This window comes from Engraulis encrasicolus, chromosome 5 (assembly GCF_034702125.1).
Source record: "Engraulis encrasicolus isolate BLACKSEA-1 chromosome 5, IST_EnEncr_1.0, whole genome shotgun sequence".
In the NCBI taxonomy this organism is placed as follows: domain Eukaryota; kingdom Metazoa; phylum Chordata; class Actinopteri; order Clupeiformes; family Engraulidae; genus Engraulis; species Engraulis encrasicolus.
Window position 1 is genome coordinate 40,807,437 of NC_085861.1, and position 19,420 is coordinate 40,826,856.

Here is a 19,420-nt window from a genome sequence, read left to right on the forward strand (position 1 = left end):
CACAACAAGTGGCATCTCCCAGAAAAGAAAGAGGGAAGGTACTGACAACAACCCAGTGGAGAGGACCTCTGCTCAGGAGCTGGACGATGAGGTGTCCATCTTAATTGGATCAAACAAGACCGCCTGTGCCGAGACCCCTGAAGGTAAGAGGCCAGAGTGAGGAGATAGACACTTAGCCTAGAGTCAGATGAGAATGAGAACTATAATAGACAACATGTTCTCAGAGAAAATGCTATAACCTGATTGCGGCTCATGCATACACATGCCTAAGCATGCACACACACCTGACCCCATACACATAGCTGCTTTGCTGTAGACACACAGACACACAGACACAGACACAGACACACACACACACACACACACACACACACGCAGAAGAAAAATCTGCATTTTTACTACAGAGTGTGACTGCATCTGATCATAACACTAATAAATGAACAGGTCATAAAGAGGGGGCCACTTCAGGGTATCAGAACCCCCCAAGAGCACTCTGTAAATGTCTGAAGGCTGTATGTATGGCTCACAAGTTCTTCTACTTGGGCAGGTGTTTTTACATCCAAGTATGCTGTGGGAGAACAGCTTGGATCAGGTGGATTTGGCTCAGTGTACGCCGGAATAAGGAAGTTTGACGGTGAAAAGGTAAGAAACATGAAGGCTCTGTTTTTTTTGTTTCACATTTTCCAGAATTTAATTGATGGCTGAGTGACATTTCTTTTTTGCCTCATGTATTCTCATAGGTGGCCATTAAGTTTCTTTTGAAACGCAGAGCGGTGAAATGCTTCAGTGCTCAGGTAAATTTGCTTTTATGTACACTCTTACTTAAATCATTTTCGACTTTTACAATTTTCCCAATGAAAGTCAGAGGTTGTTTTGAGAGAGCACAACTCTCTCAGGCAGGTGAGGTGGTCTACTAACTGTGCATCCCGTCTTCTCACTGTAATATCTCGTAGATGACCATAACTTTTCAGTCGTCAGCATCTGATTTTTGTTCTCCTTTCTGTCTCTTTCAAGTTTGATTGCATGCAGGTGCCTTTGGAAGTGGCCCTGATGACCTTGGTGTCCCAGCCTGAGCAATGCCCTAACATCGTGCAACTGCTCGACTGGTTTGACTTTGAGAATCTATACGTCTTGATCCTGGAGCGCCCCAGCCCCTGCGCTGACCTCTATGAGTTCATGGAGGTGTTTGGAGGCCCTTTCGAAGAGATGGACGCTAAATCCATCATTCAGCAGCTGGTCCATGCTCTCATCAGATGCAGGGACAAAGGCGTCTTCCACAGGGACATCAAGACCAAAAATGTCCTAATCAACATCGCTGATTATTCAATCAAATTGATTGATTTTGGCTGTGGCGACTTGATGCGAGACACCTATACCAGCTTTGCCGGTGAGTTTCCAGAAAAACAAAGTCGAATTATTCGAGGTGGGCAGCCGTGGCCTAACGGTTAGAGAGGTGGTCTTAAGATTTATAGAGGTGCAGATTCAAATCCCACCTGCACCTCTCCCTACACCTCTGAAGTGCCCTTGAGCAAGACACTTAACTCAATAGTTCTCCAGGGACTTAAACCAATACCCTGTAAATAACTGTAAGTTGCTTTGGATAAAGGCCTCAGCTAAGTGTAAGTGTAATTTAATGAAATACGTAATTACAGACAGAGATATAACTTTTGGTGCTTGTGTCGCTTCAATATTTCCCAGGTACCAGAAGCTACACACCACCAGAGTGGCACCTGCATAAATGCTACGAGGCCTCCCCAAGCACAACATGGAGTCTTGGAATTCTGTTGTTTGAGCTGGTGTGTGGTTTCAGGCCCTTCAAGACCCCATTGGATATCACGCGCAACCAGCCCAAATTTGTTGAGGGTTTATCCGAAGGTGCGGGATTTCTCTGATTTTGTCCGAGCTATTTTTAAAATATTTAATCTTAATTATTCATAGCTATATTTGGTACAACCACACTCTGTGCAGAATGTAAGAACCTCATCAGCTGGTGCTTGAGGAAGGAGGCAGAGGAAAGACCCACTTTGGAGGCTATCTTGACACATGAGTGGATGACAGCTAATCTGTCATAAATGGTCACAGGGAGAAGCAGGTGAGAACAGTAAAAAGCGATTGTCCTTGTCGACTAACTTAGGAAATAATGGCGTCAAACTCTCAGATGCAATAGATTCATATCGATCAGGATTCAGATGAGTAAGCTTCTTTTTCTCCATCGGCAGACAGGGGAGATAAGGGACAACGTCATCAGCTGCCTCTTCCATCATCAACAGACCAAAAGAAAAGCATCTGAGTACACCAAGTCTCACCTGGGTGGAGCACCACATTATTTGGCAACACCCAATAAGAGTAGCCTACATTACTCTCACTGGCAACACCACCACACAGAAGGGCACCTGTGACTCGCCTCCTCACAGTGTGTCAGTCTTGGCCATAAGATTTTGACTGAATGTGAAAGATCAGAGCATGTACTCTCTCCACCAGTTACCATCTTGCTGATGCTCTCCCCTGCTTCCCCACTACTGGCACTTCCATTGGAAAGCGACCCCCCCCCCCCCAAAAAAAAATAAATAAAAAAAATTAAAGCAAACATTCCCATCCAACCTTCAAGTCTCGCCATCCCAAGAAATCCAGCCTTCTACAATCAAGGTCCCACTAGTTGGTGGTGTTACTCGGATTACCAGTGATGGAAAGAATTCTCCTAACCTGTCTCCTGCGGCCTGCAGTTTTAGCACACATGCCCACCTTCTCCAGCATCGGGACTTGATTAAAACATACATGCTAAACTGCTAAATCATTCTTGTATTGCATTCATTGCTTATCTATCTAAACCCACTTAAATGCATTTTTTGTATGCAATTAAGTTTGTTTGTCACATAGTTTGCAGTCAGTTTGACTTTTACATGTAGAGGTGGTGGAAAGCAGTGTAAAAGTGCTAAAGAAAAACAGGTGTGAATTCTGCCCACACACAGCGATTTATTAATAATTAAAAACATGTAAATATTAAAGAGCAACACTAAGTAGTTCATATCTTCTTCTATACCAAGCAATTCAGAATGGTCTATCACAGAAAATAGAGTGGGACTGGAGCTCAGAACTTACACATGTAATGTGCATTATAGCCCATGGAGAGCAGCACAACGAATTCAGAGGTGCCCTTTACTCTACTTCAAATCTATAATCCACTGAAGCACCAACTATTTATTGTTCCAATCTTTTGCTGTTTTTATTATAATACAGTTGTATGGGTTTTTATTTGCAAGGAATATACTTTATTTGTGAATCACATTGAGTTGCCTGAATGTGTATGAAATCATAGAAATCAACTTGCCTTGCTTTGCCTTGAAGCAACGTTGGAAACATCATCTAAAGCTTGACAAAATGCTTAGTGTTGCTTTAAACACTACAAATCAAGTCAAATACAAGTTATATCAAATTATGATCACAGTGAAATTGTTCTAAATAGATTCAGCATCCTCAATAACCCGTGAATTGACACCAAGATTGTGAAAATGTTATCATTATTACATGTAAGTAAATATATTTTCTTTCAAACTTCAATTTGGCACTATGCTTTTTTGAATTTGTAAACCTGTCTGAGGGCCAATTGTGTAGGCTATTGTTTGAGCTGAGACCACCAAATTCGCCTAAAATTAACCCATTTCTGCTTTAAAGTTGCTGTCATCCTAAAGGATATTTTGCAGCTTTCATGTACCATTCACAATACTCTATGACAAATGATAGAAATTATGCGGCAAAACGGGGCAAAATGTCAGGCATTTTTGAGAAAAAAATAAACATGGAAACTTCATGGCTCATGAGGCAGGCCTTGCCATGGTCCAAAATCAAGATGATTTTATATCTGGTCATTTCACACCTTGGAGAATGGGAATCACTAGCCCGACAGATCAGACCATTCATTTTGATTTGCTTGGTAATCCACACGAATGGTCTGATTATGCTTCTCTGGGGAAGGTTTTCAGTCAGTTTTCAGACGACCTGTCTTACTGGCCAATAAGCGAACACACTTGGGTGCATAATAACATACATCATGAACGTCAACTGTCAGTGATTGGTCAGAGCTCGTTTCAAACCAGAGCTGAGCTCACTTCTCCCGCCCTCGTGCTCCAGGGCACCGAGGATCCAGACCTAAAATGAATTACGAAGTAATTAACCCCTTAGCGCAGAGCCTATGTTATAACCTTACTGTCACCAAAATTGTAATAGCTATGTCTTAATCTTTTATGTAAGGCTCTCGGTACTGTCATAGCAATGTTGGTATGATGTCGTCGAGTATTTTCAGAAAATAGTGAATAGGCCCACCGGCGACTCCATCTGCAGTGCGAGGCTATGGTTTTGGAAAAATATCTGTGTTAAACAGGGTCCCAGCCAAACATTTAGCTCTCAAAGGACTTCAACTGGCAGCTGTGCCATATTCAAATACAATCTTGAATCCTATTCTGTGCAATGCAATGTGAGAGAAATATGATGAGCTGTCCTTACAGCGCATCACTGACAACACCAAAACAAAAAGAGCGAGAATGTGGTGATAAAACTGAAACGTCTAAAACCACTAGATCAGTGGTTCTCAACCTTTTTCTTTAACAAACGCTCCCTTGAACTCATCCTTAGCCTCCCAATGCCTCCTTGTTGATCTCACCATAAGCCAGCCAACACCCTCCTTAGGCTAGTAGGCCTATTAGGCTATTAAATTATATTAAAAATGAAATGGACTAATGCCCCACCCCTTTACTTCTTTGGATGCAGAGAGCTGATGACCCCATCATCATTTCACTACAAATAATATATTTGTACTTATGTGACAAATAAAATAACTTGAACTTGAACCATACCTGCGGAGAGTGAAAGGAATATGGTACCATACCTCTGATATTTTCCACCTTAACGGTAGAGTATGTCATTCTTTTTAGTAGTTTTCTTCAATAATTTATGCCTCCTATTCATAAATGTCCCCCCCATCTGTTCAATAATTAGGCCATTCCCATTCCCATAGATTGGATACATTATATATTCTATGGCTATTCCTTATGACTGGGAAGAGTTCCATATACAAGAACGTGGATGTTCTCCATGTCCTCCGTTTTGAAATTCCAATAACAGACATCTTTAGCTACAAAAGTTACTGTGCTTTGGTTAGACCTGTAAATATTAGTTTATTGCTTAGTAAATATTCATGAAAATATAACATTTGGGAATTGGCTGCATACACTACTTGTAGCTGCAATGGGCATTTAGTTACACTACTTTGGCTACAATATGTAGGCCCAAAAATCTGTTGTCAAACCCTGACCCTTCCTTCACCTACTACAAAGATGATGGCATGGCATTACTCCGATGCCCTTTTCCAGAGTGTGCTGTGCTGCCTGTTTCTGTCCGCAAGCGTCATCTTGTGGTGGGTTGACCCCATGGTCGTGAACTGAAAAACTACGGGTTTCCGCGCTCTGGGATAAACCAATTCGCTCTGTTTCGTTGCTGTTGCAGCCGTTTAACCAACCGAGAGGAGAACGGGCGTCGTTTGACCAAGGTATGCGATTTACAGACACTATACAGGCCTAAATAAAGGGGAACAGGCTCCCACACCTCCCACTCCCAGGAAAGTGTTTAAATGAATTATGTAGGCCTAGTCCACCTGGACGCACCTCCATGTTGCAGCATACTACAAGACAAGTAGGCTATTTGTAGTAGCCTAAAGTAAGTTTTCTGATATTGTAAGTGTGAGTGTTTTGCTTTGTTTAGAGAAGACGAATTGTGCATAGACCATGATTGAAGGGTTAGGTACTCATGGCATTAAAATAAGGCCCAGGGGTGCGCAAGACAAAAAAAAAGGCTGGGACACACTGTGGACCTCTTGAAAGGATGTTAAAGAGTCTGGATAGCTACAGATAGAATTGTTATGATTATTACAAATCTGCCGGAATATTTGCCCAGAATCCCTTATTTCATTAATAGTCTTTTAATGTATTACACAATTGATATGGACTTTCTCCATCGATATTTCAAAGTGCCCAAACATGCGCGCACAGCCGCATGGTGACGGTTGACTCTGGATTGGAGGGCAGTGACGCTGTAGTGTCCAATCTTTCCGAAAGAATCGGTGTCATTTGTCCATTTAATTTCTATTTGACCGTGCAAAATGTCATAATGTAAAACCATTGAATACTCTCAATGTCTAAAACGAATTGTGATGTAAATACTGGCGTCGCGGCATAATGCAAGAACCTTGGTCGACTGATGACGCACGTATAGGCCCTACGCGTATAGAACACAGATTGATTCACATATTCCGAAGTAAATTGAACTGGTCTCATTTTAGTATTTTCATATTCAGAAGTGCAGAATATTCGTATTAGTCTATGGTTTTTGTGCGTTTTTATCGTCATGTCTGCTCGGAAACGCCGTAAAACCAGAGAGGTCTCTGGTAGAACGTCTCCAGGTAAAAATAACTGTTTCGTAAATAATTATAGGCCTAGGCTATATAGGCTACCTTCATATTGTTATCTAATGTATTAATAATTCTGAGATTATTGTCATATTGTAAACACATTACAGTTACCTTTATTATCTATCAATTTACTAATAACAGAAATATATTGGCCTAATGTGCACTGTGAAGAGATAGGCTGTTATTAAAAGTTGTAGGCATGGAGAAACACAACCCGCATGATGTGAAAATGTTATCTTACTATTTAGACATATCCCAACGGATAAGCTGCAAGAAACAGCCCTACAGTATCCCTCAAAGGACCTCCTGCTTGGGTCAGCTGTCCACTGAGTCTGACTCTGACCGTCAGCCTGGCCACCAAACTGTCACCCAAGAGGCTAATAGGAAGAGGCCAAGAAGCAGCACTACACAGTCTGCTCCCACCACAAGCACAACAAGTGGCATCTCCCAGAAAAGAAAGAGGGAAGGTACTGACAACAACCCAGTGGAGAGGACCTCTGCTCAGGAGCTGGACGATGAGGTGTCCATCTTGATTGGATCAAACAAGACCACCTGTGCCGAGACCCCTGAAGGTAAGAGGCCAGGGTGAGGAGATAGACACTTAGCCTAGAGTCAGATGAGAATAAGAACTATAATAGACAACATGTTCTCAGAGAAAATGCTATAACCTGATTGCGGCTCATGCATACACATGCCTAAGCATGCACACACACATGACCCCATACACATTTCTGCTGTGCTGTAAACACACACACACACACACACACACACACACACACACACACACACACACACACACACACACACACACACACACACACACACACACACACACACACAGAGAGAGAGAGAGAGAAGAAAGAGCTGCATTTTTACTACAGAGTGTGACTGCATCTGATCACAACACTAATAAATGAACAGGTCATAAAGAGGGGGCCACTTCAGGGTATCAGAACCCCCCAAGAGCACTCTGTAAATGTCTGAAGGCTATATGTATGGCTCACAAGTTCTTCTACTTGGGCAGGTGTTTTTACATCCAAGTATGCTGTGGGAGAACAGCTTGGATCAGGTGGATTTGGCTCAGTGTACGCCGGAATAAGGAAGTTCGACGGTGAAAAGGTAAGAAACATGAAGGCTCTGTTTTTTTTGTTTCACATTTTCCAGAATTTAATTGATGGATGAGTGACATTTCTTTTTTGCCTCATGTATTCTCATAGGTGGCCATTAAGTTTCTTTTGAAACGCAGAGCGGTGAAATGCTTCAGTGCTCAGGTAAATTTGCTTTTATGTACACTCTTACTTAAATCATTTTCAATTTTTACAATGTTCCCAATGAAAGTCAGAGGTTGTTTTGAGAGAGCACAACTCTCTCAGGCAGGTGAGGTGGTCTACTAACTGTGCATCCCGTCTTCTCACTGTAATATCTCGTAGATGACCATAACTTTTCAGTCGTCAGCATCTGATTTTTATTCTCCTTTCTGTCTCTTTCAAGTTTGATTGCATGCAGGTGCCTTTGGAAGTGGCCCTGATGACCTTGGTGTCCCAGCCTGAGCAATGCCCTAACATCGTGCAACTGCTCGACTGGTTTGACTTTGAGAATCTATACGTCTTGATCCTGGAGCGCCCCAGCCCCTGCGCTGACCTCTATGAGTTCATGGAGGTGTTTGGAGGCCCTTTCGAAGAGATGGACGCTAAATCCATCATTCAGCAGCTGGTCCATGCTCTCATCAGATGCAGGGACAAAGGCGTCTTCCACAGGGACATCAAGACCAAAAATGTCCTAATCAACATCGCTGATTATTCAATCAAATTGATTGATTTTGGCTGTGGCGACTTGATGCGAGACACCTATACCAGCTTTGCCGGTGAGTTTCCAGAAAAACAAAGTCGAATTATTCGAGGTGGGCAGCTGTGGCCTAATGGTTAGAGAGGTGGTCTTAAGATTTACAGAGGTGCAGATTCAAATCCCACCTGCACCTCTCCCTACACCTCCATCCATGGCTGAAGTGCCCTTGAGCAAGACACTTAACTCAATAGTTCTCCAGGGACTTAAACCAATACCCTGTAAATAACTGTAAGTTGCTTTGGATAAAGGCCTCAGCTAAGTGTAAGTGTAATTTAATGAAATACGTAATTACAGACAGAGATATAACTTTTGGTGCTTGTGTTGCTTCAATATTTCCCAGGTACCAGAAGCTACACACCACCAGAGTGGCACCTGCATAAATGCTACAAGGCCTCCCCAAGCACAACATGGAGTCTTGGAATCCTGTTGTTTGAGCTGGTGTGTGGTTTCAGGCCCTTCAAGACCCCATTGGATATCACGCGCAACCAGCCCAAGTTTGTTGAGGGTTTATCCGAAGGTGCGGGATTTCTCTGATTTTGTCCGAGCTATTTTTAAAATATTTTATCTTAATTATTCATAGCTATATTTGGTACAACCACACTCTGTGCAGAATGTAAGAACCTCATCAGCTGGTGCTTGAGGAAGGAGGCAGAGGAAAGACCCACTCTGGAGGCTATCTTGACACATGAGTGGATGACAGCTAATCTGTCATAAATGGTCACAGGGAGAAGCAGGTGAGAACAGTAAAAAGCGATTGTCCTTGTCCACTAACTTAGGAAATAATGACGTCAAACTCTCAGATGCAATAGATTCATATCGATCAGGATTCAGATGAGTAAGCTTCTTTTTCTCCATCGGCAGACAGGGGAGATAAGGGACAACGTCATCAGCTGCCTCTTCCTCCATCAGCAGACCAAAAGAAAAGCATCTGAGTACACCAAGTCTCACCTGGGTGGAGCACCACATTATTTGGCAACACCCAATAAGAGTAGCCTACATTACTCTCACTGGCAACACCACCACACAGAAGGGCACCTGTGACTCGCCTCCTCACAGTGTGTCAGTCTTGGCCATAAGATTTTGACTGAATGTGAAAGATCAGAGCATGTACTCTCTTCACCAGTTACCATCTTGCTGATGCTCTCCCCTGCTTCCCCACTACTGGCACTTCCATTGGAAAGCGACCCCCCCCCCCCCAAAAAATAAAAAAAAATGAAAGCAAACATTCCCATCCAACCTTCAAGTCTCGCCATCCCAAGAAATCCAGCCTTCTACAATCACGGTCCCACTAGTTGGTGGTGTTACTCGGATTACCAGTGATGGAAAGAATTCTTCTAACCTGTCTCCTGTGGCCTGCAGTTTTAACACACATGCCCACCTTCTCCAGCATCGGGACTTGATTAAAACATGCTAAACTGCTAAATGATTCTTGTATTGCATTCATAGCTTATCTATCTAAACCCACTTAAATGCATTTTTTTAATGCAATTAAGTTTGTTTGTCACATAGTTTGCAGTCAGTTTGGCTTTTACATGTAGAGGTGGTGGAAAGCGGTTTAAAAGTGTTAAAAGAAAAACAGGTGTGAATTCTGCCCACACACAGCGATTTATTGATAATTAAAAACATGTAAATATTAAAGAGCAACACTGAGTAGTTCATATCTTCTTCTATGGTCTATCACAGAAAATAGAGTGGGACTGGAGCTCAGAACTTACACATGTAATGTGCATTATAGCCCATGGAGGGCAGCACAACGAATTCAGAGGTGTCCTTTATTCTACTTCAAATCTATAATCCACTGAAGCACCAATTATTTATTGTTCCAATCTTTTGCTGTTTTTATTATAATACAGTTGTATGGGTTTTTATTTGCAAGGAATATACTTTATTTGTGAATCAAATTGAGTTGCCTGAATGTGTATGAAGTCATAGAAATCAACTTGCCTTGCTTTGCCTTGAAGCAACGTTGGAAACATCATCTAAAGCATGTCAAAATGCTTAGTGTTGCTTTAAGCACTACAAATCAAGTCAAATACAAGTTATATCAAATTCTGATCACAGTGAAATTGTTCTAAATAGATTCAGCATCCTCAATAACCCGTGGATTGACACCAAGATTGTGAAAATGTTATCATTATTACATGTAAGTAAATATATTTTCTTTCAAACTTCAATTTGGCACTAAGCTTTTTTGAATTAGTAAACTTGTCTGAGGGCCAATTGTGTATTGTTTAAGCTGAGACCACCAAATTCGCCTAAAATTAACCCATTTCTGCTTTAAAGTTACTAATGTATCGGCTGTCATCCTAAAGGATATTTTGCAGCTTTCATGTACCATTCACAAGGAGGTCTACTGTATCATTGACCATTCACAATGCTCTATGACAAATGATAGAAGTTATGCGGCAAAACGGGGCAAAATGTGAGGCATTTTTGAGAAAAAAATAAACATGGAAACTTCATGGCTCATGAGGCAGGCCTTGCCATGGTCCAAAATCAAGATGATTTTATATCTGGTCATTTCACACCTTGGAGAATGGGAATCACTAGCCCGACAGGTCAGACCATTCATTTTGAATTGCTTGGTAATCCACGCGAATGGTCTGATTATGCTTCTCTGGGGAAGGTTTTCAGTCAGTTTTCAGACGACCTGTTTAACTGGCCAATAAGTGAACACACTTGGGTGCATAATAACATACGTCATGAACGTCAACTGTCAGTGATTGGTCAGAGCTCGTTTCAAACCAGAGCTGAGCTCACTTCTCCCGCCCTCGTGCTCCAGGGCACCGAGGATCCAGACCTAAAATGAATTACGAAGTAATTAACCCCTTAGCGCAGAGCCTATGTTATAACCTTACTGTCACCAAAATTGTTAAAGCTATGTCTTAATCTGTTATGTAAGGCTCTTGGTACTGTCATAGCAATGTTGGTATGATGTCGTTGAGTATTTTCAGCAAATAGTGAATAGGCCCACCGGCGACTCCATCTTCAGTGCGAGGCTATGATTTGGCAAAATTATAATGCTCGCAAGCAGAATTTTGCCCGCACCCCAACTTACTACGAACCACTAGTGGTGCTCTAGTGATACAATCATCCATTGGTTAGTGCAAAAGCACATTAATCCTTCAGCACAGAGCCTATGTTTACCTTACTGTCACCAAAATTGTAATGGCTTTGTCGTAATCTATTACTTAGGGCTCTCGGTAATGTCATCGCAATGTTGTTATGATGAGGTTGAATATTTTCAGCTAATAGTGAACAGGCCCGCCGGCGACCCCATCTGCACTAAGAGGCTACTGGGGTCTGGTAAAACCATGCTAAGGAATCACAGCAGTTCGCTTCAAAATAACAAAACAAGTGTTTTTTTGAACAGGTGTAAAGACCACCTTTTGGCATGGTCCGATCTGTCACCCCATCTGCCCCCAGGTAGGTCCACCTTCGCCCTCCTTGCTACCCCTGATGAGACCACAGCAGCTGTGTCCTCCCACGCCTGCGTGCTGACCTTGTGGCAAATCATTAACACCCAAAGTCAAACAAAACATAGCACCAGGGCCGCCGCTACAGGCATACGCAGAGTATGCAGAGCGCTTAGGGCCTCAACCACTTTGCCCCCAAAATTGGGGCCTCCTAAATTGAGATTGACTAAAAAAACGTCCTGAAAAAAATATTAAATTACATGAACAAAACATGAACGTATTAGTTATCAAAAGGCCCATCCCTTTTTCTTCCAAAAATGCGTATTCCATTACTCTATTCAAGATTATTCATTATTATTATTTAATTATGAGCGGGGCCTCCTGACCTGTTATGCTTTGGGCCTCCAAAACCTTAGCAGCGGTCCTGCATAGCATGAAACCCAGAGGCGCACCTTGTCACCAGGCTAGGCAGGCAGCCGCTTGGGGGCCCCATGCCTTCAGATGGTGAAAAATAGCTAAGACTTTAAACTAGAGTATTGGCGATGTGTTGTGAATGTCCATTCTTTTGAATTTTCACTTGGGGCCCCAGCTTACCCTAGAATCGCCCCTGATGAAACCCATGCCCAACCCCACCCCAAGTTCCATGTATAAAAAAGGGCATTCACATGCCACCTGGCCCCTTGTCGTGCCGTGCGTGCTTCTTAAGTCCGTCCTGAGACAGAGTTACTTGAGCAGTCATGATGTCTGTTCTGATGACTGGAGTGTGTGTCCTGCTGAGCCTGCTGACTGTTGGACAGGGCTCCCAGGTGGACAAGGGCTTCGTGTCGCGGGCCGGGGTGATGTACAACAGCAGACCTTACTCCAGCATGATCACGGTGACAAACGGAGAGCAGTTTGGCAACTGGACCTGGCCCGAGATGTGTCCCCCTGATTACTTGGCTGTCGGATTTAGTTTGAGGGTAACTAAGACGAATTGCTTTACTGTACCTGTATATGTTCACATACACATTCACAAATGCATTCAAGGACACATAAACATGTAAGCATATGCATGCACGCACGCGCGCACACACACACACACACACACACACACACACACACACACACACACACACACACACACACACACACACACACACACACACACACACACACACACACACACACACACACATCCACATGGACACATAAGCATGCATTAATGGACATATGCTGCGCACACACACACAGAAGCATGTGCATATCACATGGGCATGCGTATCACATGTAAGCATATTTGAGTACCATGAAAAGCACTATTCAAAACAGACGTACTATTATTATGCACACTCCTCTTTGTCTATGGATATCATCTCCCATATTTAGTTCAGGAAGTCCTGGTATGACTCTGCCATGGATTTTGGTCTTGTTACATCATTATTGCATATAAATATACAATGATTAACCATTTATTTCCTGCATCACAGCGATTCAATTATGCACAGTTTTGACAGATTGTCCAACATTTTCCAAAGTTTACATGAGACATTTAATTTAATTCCGCATAAAGCTTAATTCCACTTTGAAAACGCCATGTAAACACCTCTTAATTTGGAATTAAGGGAAAGATCAAAGTAAACTCGATGGAACTATTACATTCGGAATTCTTCATTCGGAATTAAAAACGTCATGTAAAAGTAAAAGTCCCCTGTCACTCTCATCTTGGCACTAAATTACTTTATGTAATGTGATGTAATTCCTGTTTCCAGGTGGAGTCTATGCAGTATGGTCTGGATGACACTGCTCTGAACGGCATTCGCCTCATCTGCAGTAAAGGAGAGAGCAGAAGCTTCCTGTACACCGTGGAGTCTCACACCGGATAGTAGGTCCATCCTCTTCTATGGTTTCTTTATATATATATATATATATATATTTCGGGGGGAGGGTGCCTTTATTTGATTGGACAGTGAAGACATCGACAGGAAGAGAGTGGAGAGAGAGAGAGATATGGGTAAGGGCCGGTAAAAGACCTAGGCCGGAATTGAACACAGGTCAGCCGCATAGTAGTCGAGTGCCTTACCATTAGAGCCACGGCAGGGCCTCTTCTAAGTTTCTGATTAGAGATGGCAACATTGTTTCATAAATATCCACCAATGCAGATTGGGTGTGATAATAAGTAGGGCAAGAACATTGTGCCAGGACCTAACAGCCGTCACACGTGAATGTAATTAAGATGCAGTTATAAATCCTGAGTGTGATTACAATACCTGTCTAATCCCTCTGGTGTAGTGGTATGGCCTACATAGAACCCACTGCCTTTCCAAGCGACAGAATTTTTTGTTTGTTTTCATCATTAAATCGCAGAGAAACCATAGGTGAACATTGAGAATAACCCCATGGTTGAAGCATGTAATCATTATGACTATGACTATGTAATCAATAGTCTAATGATTCGACTATTGCTCCTGTTTCAAAGACCTTTGTCAGGTTATTTCTACTTTCATGTGTGCCCTTTCAGTACAGTACACCTACAGTAAGCCTTGATTAATCTTCCTCTCCACATTTGTCACATGGCGTATTTAGATAGACACATCTGCAAAGTGCAATGTAATTCAATGCATGTGAGAGTCTCATTCATGCAGGTCACATTCTAGTTGTCAAAAAGAATTTAGATTTAGATTGAATTGAAGCTTGTGCTGGAATGTTTTCACCCCTTTATCCAAAGGACTCAATTGACTCAATTTTAGGGAACTAGCACTAGGAAATAGAACTAGTACTTATGTCAGTCGACAGTAAGGTAGGTTATGTCATGTGTCATCATGTTGAGTGTCCTGCTCCGTGTCCTCCTTGTATGTCAGCTACGGCGAGTGGACGGAGCCCCAGTACTGCCCCAAGGGCCACCTGATCTCCTTCCAGCTGCGGGTGGAGCCCCACCAGGGCCTGTTCGGGGACGACACGGCCGCCAACAACATCCGCTTCCGCTGCAGCAGCTTCCCGGTGCTGGAGGGGCAGGGCCAGAGTTGGGGCGAGTACGGCCACTGGAGCGCAGAGTGCACGGACGGCGGCGGCATCTGCGGCATCGAGACCAAGATGGAGGAGCACCAGGGCGGCCTGGACGACTCCACCATGAACGACGTCCGCTTCCACTGCTGCGCCAATAAGAGCCCACAGTAGAGGAAGAGGACACAGGTAAGGAGCAGAGCTCATGGTTTAGTGTCATATGCTGTAGTACTGTAGAGTAGATAAGTATTCATAGAGATACCACCCTAGCCCTTTGAGGAGTAAGGAATTTCTAGAGGTTCTTCTAGAATTTTACTGGAACACTCTACAGCTCCTATAGACGTCTGTGTTAAAAATCTCGCAAAGACATTATGACATCATAATGAGAACTCAAAATTTGGGCAAAATTCTAATCACATATTTGTGATGGTACTCCTCAAAGGGCAAGACCAGTGATTCTCAAAGTGTGGTCCGGGGACCACTGGTGGTCCGCGACAGAGCTCAGGTGGTCCGCAAGGGGATTTTTATTTTTCCAAGACAAGCTAGAAGTAGGCTATAATTGTAACATTATTACAAAGCTAAATGTAGCTGAGGTCTTATTTTCACCACAACAAGACAGGCTTGTAATGTGAATAAAAAGTAAGTGATCTGACTTGAAAATAGGAGTGTCAAATTAGCCGTCAACTGTCAATTCAGTTGACAGGTGGTCCCTGAAGATTTTGGGGGGGGGGGCAAAGTGGTCCTCGGTCTGAGACACTTTGAGAAACACTGGGCTAGACGATGCACTGCTGCACTGGCAGCAATAGAGAGGAGGATGGAGGGAGGGAGCAGAGCTCTATGGCGTAGAGCAGGGATGTCAAACTCAACTTCACAGGGGACCAAATTTAGAATCTGGGATGAAGTTGCGGCCCAAACTCAATATTTATTGTTTAAAACTGGGTTAAATTTGTGCACGCATGCACTTAATACTTAAAGCAAATTTCATAAACACTCATATATGGTTGCTTAAATGTTCCTGATATTTTGTTGTATGAGTGGGAGATGTTGCATTGGTCTCATCCCATTTATTCCTATGACACACCAAATGTCATGTTCAGGTCATGTTAGTATAGTATATTAATGGTGTATGTGGGCCAAATAAAATTACCCCTGTGGGCCAGATTTGGCACCAGGCCTGAGTTTGGCATGCCTGGAGTCATGTAGTACTGTAGATTAGGTCAGTATCTGTAGAGATACCACCCTGGACGACTCCACCATGAACACAAGGCATTTCCACTGTTGCTCTAAGAATCAACAGAAGAGGATGCAGGTAGGGAGCAGAGCTCATGGTTTAGACTCATATCTAACGGTAGGGACACATACACGCGAATTTGCGAACTTTGCCATTCATTCCTATGAGAGAGGCGAAGGCAAGCGATGGCAAGCGAAAGCAAGCGAACAGGGGCGAAGCGAAGCGAAATTATTATAATGTTATGCAAATGAGGAGCGAATTCGCCTGCCGCGGCCCAATCAAATCAACAACATAACTGTTCCATTCCATTTGATTCGCCGTGACGACCTGATGACGGTTGGATTTCGCCTCTCTTCGCTTCGCTTGCTTCGCCTCCTATGTGTCCCTACCGTAACGGTAGGGACACATAGGAGGCGAAGCACGCGAAGCGAAGAGAGGCGAAATCCAACCGTCATCAGGTCGTCGCGGCGAATCAAATGGAATGGAACAGTTATGTTGTTGATTTGATTGGGCCGTGGCAGGCGAATTCGCTCCTCATTTGCATAACATTAAACTTTCTTTAATAATTTCGCTTCGCTTCGCTCCTGTTCGCTTGCTGTCGCTTGCCTTCCCCTCGCCATCGCCTCTCTCATAGGAATGAATGGCAAAGTTCGCAAATTCGCGTGTATGTGTCCTACTCCCTACCGTAAGAGTGCAGTATCAGTGCAGACAGCTGACAGCTTTTGCTGGGACCAGGGCAAAGTCTTCTGAAAGGCCCTCCCCCATTGACAGTAAATAGAATGGACGCCAAATCAACGCTATTTGCCATTCAACGCTTTGAAGCCAGATTTGGGAACATTCCAACTTACATTCCACCTTAGCAACGCCAAACGCAGGTGCTGATTGGACAACAACAAGACTTCTAACGGTCAATCAAACCATGTTCTGATGCTCATTGGTCAATTTAACTTTTAATATCTCTCTAAAACAAAACATCACAACAAAAAATCACCACCCTGGTAAGTTGGAGAGCAAGGGGACCTACTAGTTGAGCGAAAAATTATCCCCCTGGAGTGGCATTTAAGGGAGATACAGGGTTTTATGTCTCTCATAGGAATGAATGGGATTTGGCCATTTTTTGGTCTTTTTGGGTCCAACCTTGGCTCCAACTTGGCTTCAACAATGAAATAGAATTTTGGCCTCCATTCTATTTACTCTCAATGCCCCCCCCTCCCCCATCCAATACATACAATAGAATGAGGACCCAATTCTGTGTGTATCAGTACAGTAGAGATACCTCGGACGACTGCACCATGAGCCATAATGCCCTTCCACTGCTGCACCCACAGCAATAGAGAGGTGGATGCATTAGGGAACAGCGGTCATGGTTCAGGGATGAGGCCGCAGTAGAAATAGAGATACTAGACGAGATACTAGACGACATGTGCTTCCACTTCCAACAGTCAACAGTAGAGGACCCAGAGGAGAACCAAGAAGGTTGCAGGTTCAAGCCCCGTTCTGACTGACCCACATCGATCCTTGAGCAAGATACTTAACCGAAATTGCTCCTGGTGGCAGGGTGGTACCCTCCGTGGAAGCCACGGTCACCGGTGTGTGAATGTGAGTTGGGAATGGGTGAATGGGAGGCATACATGAAAAGAGCTTTGGGTGCTCGAAGCAGTGTAAAAGCGCTATACATAAATGCAGTCCATTTACCATTTAACAGGACTCATAGTTTAGTGTTGGAGTGGAGGCACTGGTAGAGTAGGCTGTAAAGATATTACGTACCTTGGACGAGTCCGCTATGAACGACGCACCCTTCCTCTGCTTTTGGTTTAGGGGGTGACTTTTTAGTAGGTCAGTGGTGGAGACACTATCTTAGATGTGCGCTTGCCTTCCAGGGTTGCTTCAAGAGCTGGCCAGGGAGGGGGAGGCAGGAGTGGCAGGTGGGGAGCAGGGCTTGTGGTTTATACGGGTGACTTTTTACTGTAAAGAGATGCATTATCTAGACAAGAAAGTCAGTAGCACTGTGGATGCTTCCACTGCTGGCTCTGGAAGCAGGAGAAGCAGCAGGTAGCATAGGGATCAGGTAGAGAGGAGAGAGCAGTGTTCATGGTTTAGAGATGACTTTCTACTAGAAGACTCACATATCATAGTAGAATAACCAAGTAGTAATAGAGATTTTGTAAATCTCCTATGGAATTCATACATATTTTACCACCTCAGTCGAGGAGATTATGCTTTTGCCTGTTCATCTGTAAGGAAAATAAAATACACTCCATTCCATTCCTATCTGAAATATTACAGTCTACAGCTCACTTTCAGACCTTCCCACTGCCACACTTTTTTGATGGAAGATTTGTTTCAATTGGAACCTCACAAATATGCAGAAACGTATTTTAATACTTATACAAATATGGTTTTAAGTACATACAGTGTAGTGAGTATGCTTTGACTGTAAATATAATATAAATATTCAAAATGTACTTTAAGTATTCACTTCCCAAGAGTGTAATGAAGCTGTGGACTGATGACATGGTAAACTGTGACCCCAGAGAAAAACTTATACATTGTCCCTTAGTTTCATTACTGTGTGTAAGGATCCATCAACAATGTTTGCCTTTTCCATTACTACACACTGTACACATCATAGACACCATGTTTCGTTTAATGAATTGCAGCCTATGAAACAAAGATTTGCCGTGGAGCCTTACACGATCCATTTCCATAATTCTTATTTGTGTTCTTGTTCTTTTTTTGTGTGATTTCAGATCCTGCTGAGCAAGAAGCCTTCACATTTTGCTGGCAGTCCCATCAAAACCACAGGATGTTGAGCGCAGACACAATGGGAAATGAAAAATTCACAAATAAATTTAGCATGTAACGTATCCCTTCCCCCTTGAACGTCTCAGCACAAGTTCAAAGCCTTGCTTGTTTTTTTTGTTTTTTTTAAACGTGTATAGGAAGCAAACGCAGAGGAAAACACATGAGCCAGCCTTAGAAAAAAAAAACACGGAATCTTGGAACATGTTCACATAGAGCATCACCAGGGGCCCTATAATATGCAGCGTCAAAAAACAAACCCGAACACAACACAACGATGGGTGTTGCTGATGCTGCGCATATTTTTCTCGCCTCCTTTAAAAGAAGCTTAATGAGGAAATAAGACGATAGGGGTAATTAATTAATTTAAAGTTTAAAGGCTGACTGCAGAAGATAAGTAGGCATTTGGGGAACGGAGCTAATTGGGTTAATTAATTGGAAGGAGGATAAATTGTAAAGGGAGGGGGGCTTTACGCACCGAGAGAAAAAAAAATTCTGATAGCCTGTGCTCTTGCAGAATTTGTTTTCACAAGAGTTTCAGGAAATCAAAGCATAGAACACAATCTTTAAGCTGCACACCAACAGAAGCCATAGACTGAATAAGCCCTGATCGGTTCAAAACCGGTTCAAGGCTGACTTACCTCTCTCATGGGTTCTTAATTTAGGATCACAATGAACTGGGAGTTT

General features: G+C 43.1%; 3 protein-coding genes across 3 annotated transcripts; all 3 read left to right on the forward strand.

Moving 5' to 3' along the window:
• The first annotated feature begins 744 nt into the window (after positions 1-744).
• On the forward strand, positions 745-2,546 carry LOC134448553 (serine/threonine-protein kinase pim-1-like). The gene is made up of 5 exons (XM_063198230.1): positions 745-794; positions 1,015-1,387; positions 1,699-1,875; positions 1,969-2,092; positions 2,220-2,546. Exons 2-4 carry the CDS (start codon positions 1,024-1,026, stop codon positions 2,070-2,072), a joined length of 645 nt encoding a protein of 214 aa, XP_063054300.1. The 5' UTR covers positions 745-794; positions 1,015-1,023; the 3' UTR covers positions 2,073-2,092; positions 2,220-2,546.
• A 3,803-nt stretch (positions 2,547-6,349) lies between these two features.
• Positions 6,350-9,495, forward strand: LOC134448552 (serine/threonine-protein kinase pim-1-like). The gene is made up of 8 exons (XM_063198229.1): positions 6,350-6,451; positions 6,709-7,032; positions 7,485-7,579; positions 7,678-7,731; positions 7,952-8,324; positions 8,646-8,822; positions 8,916-9,039; positions 9,167-9,495. Exons 1-7 carry the CDS (start codon positions 6,397-6,399, stop codon positions 9,017-9,019), a joined length of 1,182 nt encoding a protein of 393 aa, XP_063054299.1. The 5' UTR covers positions 6,350-6,396; the 3' UTR covers positions 9,020-9,039; positions 9,167-9,495.
• Positions 9,496-12,413: 2,918 nt separating this feature from the next.
• On the forward strand, positions 12,414-18,816 carry LOC134448554 (vitelline membrane outer layer protein 1-like). The gene is made up of 4 exons (XM_063198231.1): positions 12,414-12,680; positions 13,470-13,582; positions 14,559-14,889; positions 18,682-18,816. Exons 1-3 carry the CDS (start codon positions 12,459-12,461, stop codon positions 14,872-14,874), a joined length of 651 nt encoding a protein of 216 aa, XP_063054301.1. The 5' UTR covers positions 12,414-12,458; the 3' UTR covers positions 14,875-14,889; positions 18,682-18,816.
• The last annotated feature ends 604 nt before the right edge of the window (positions 18,817-19,420 follow it).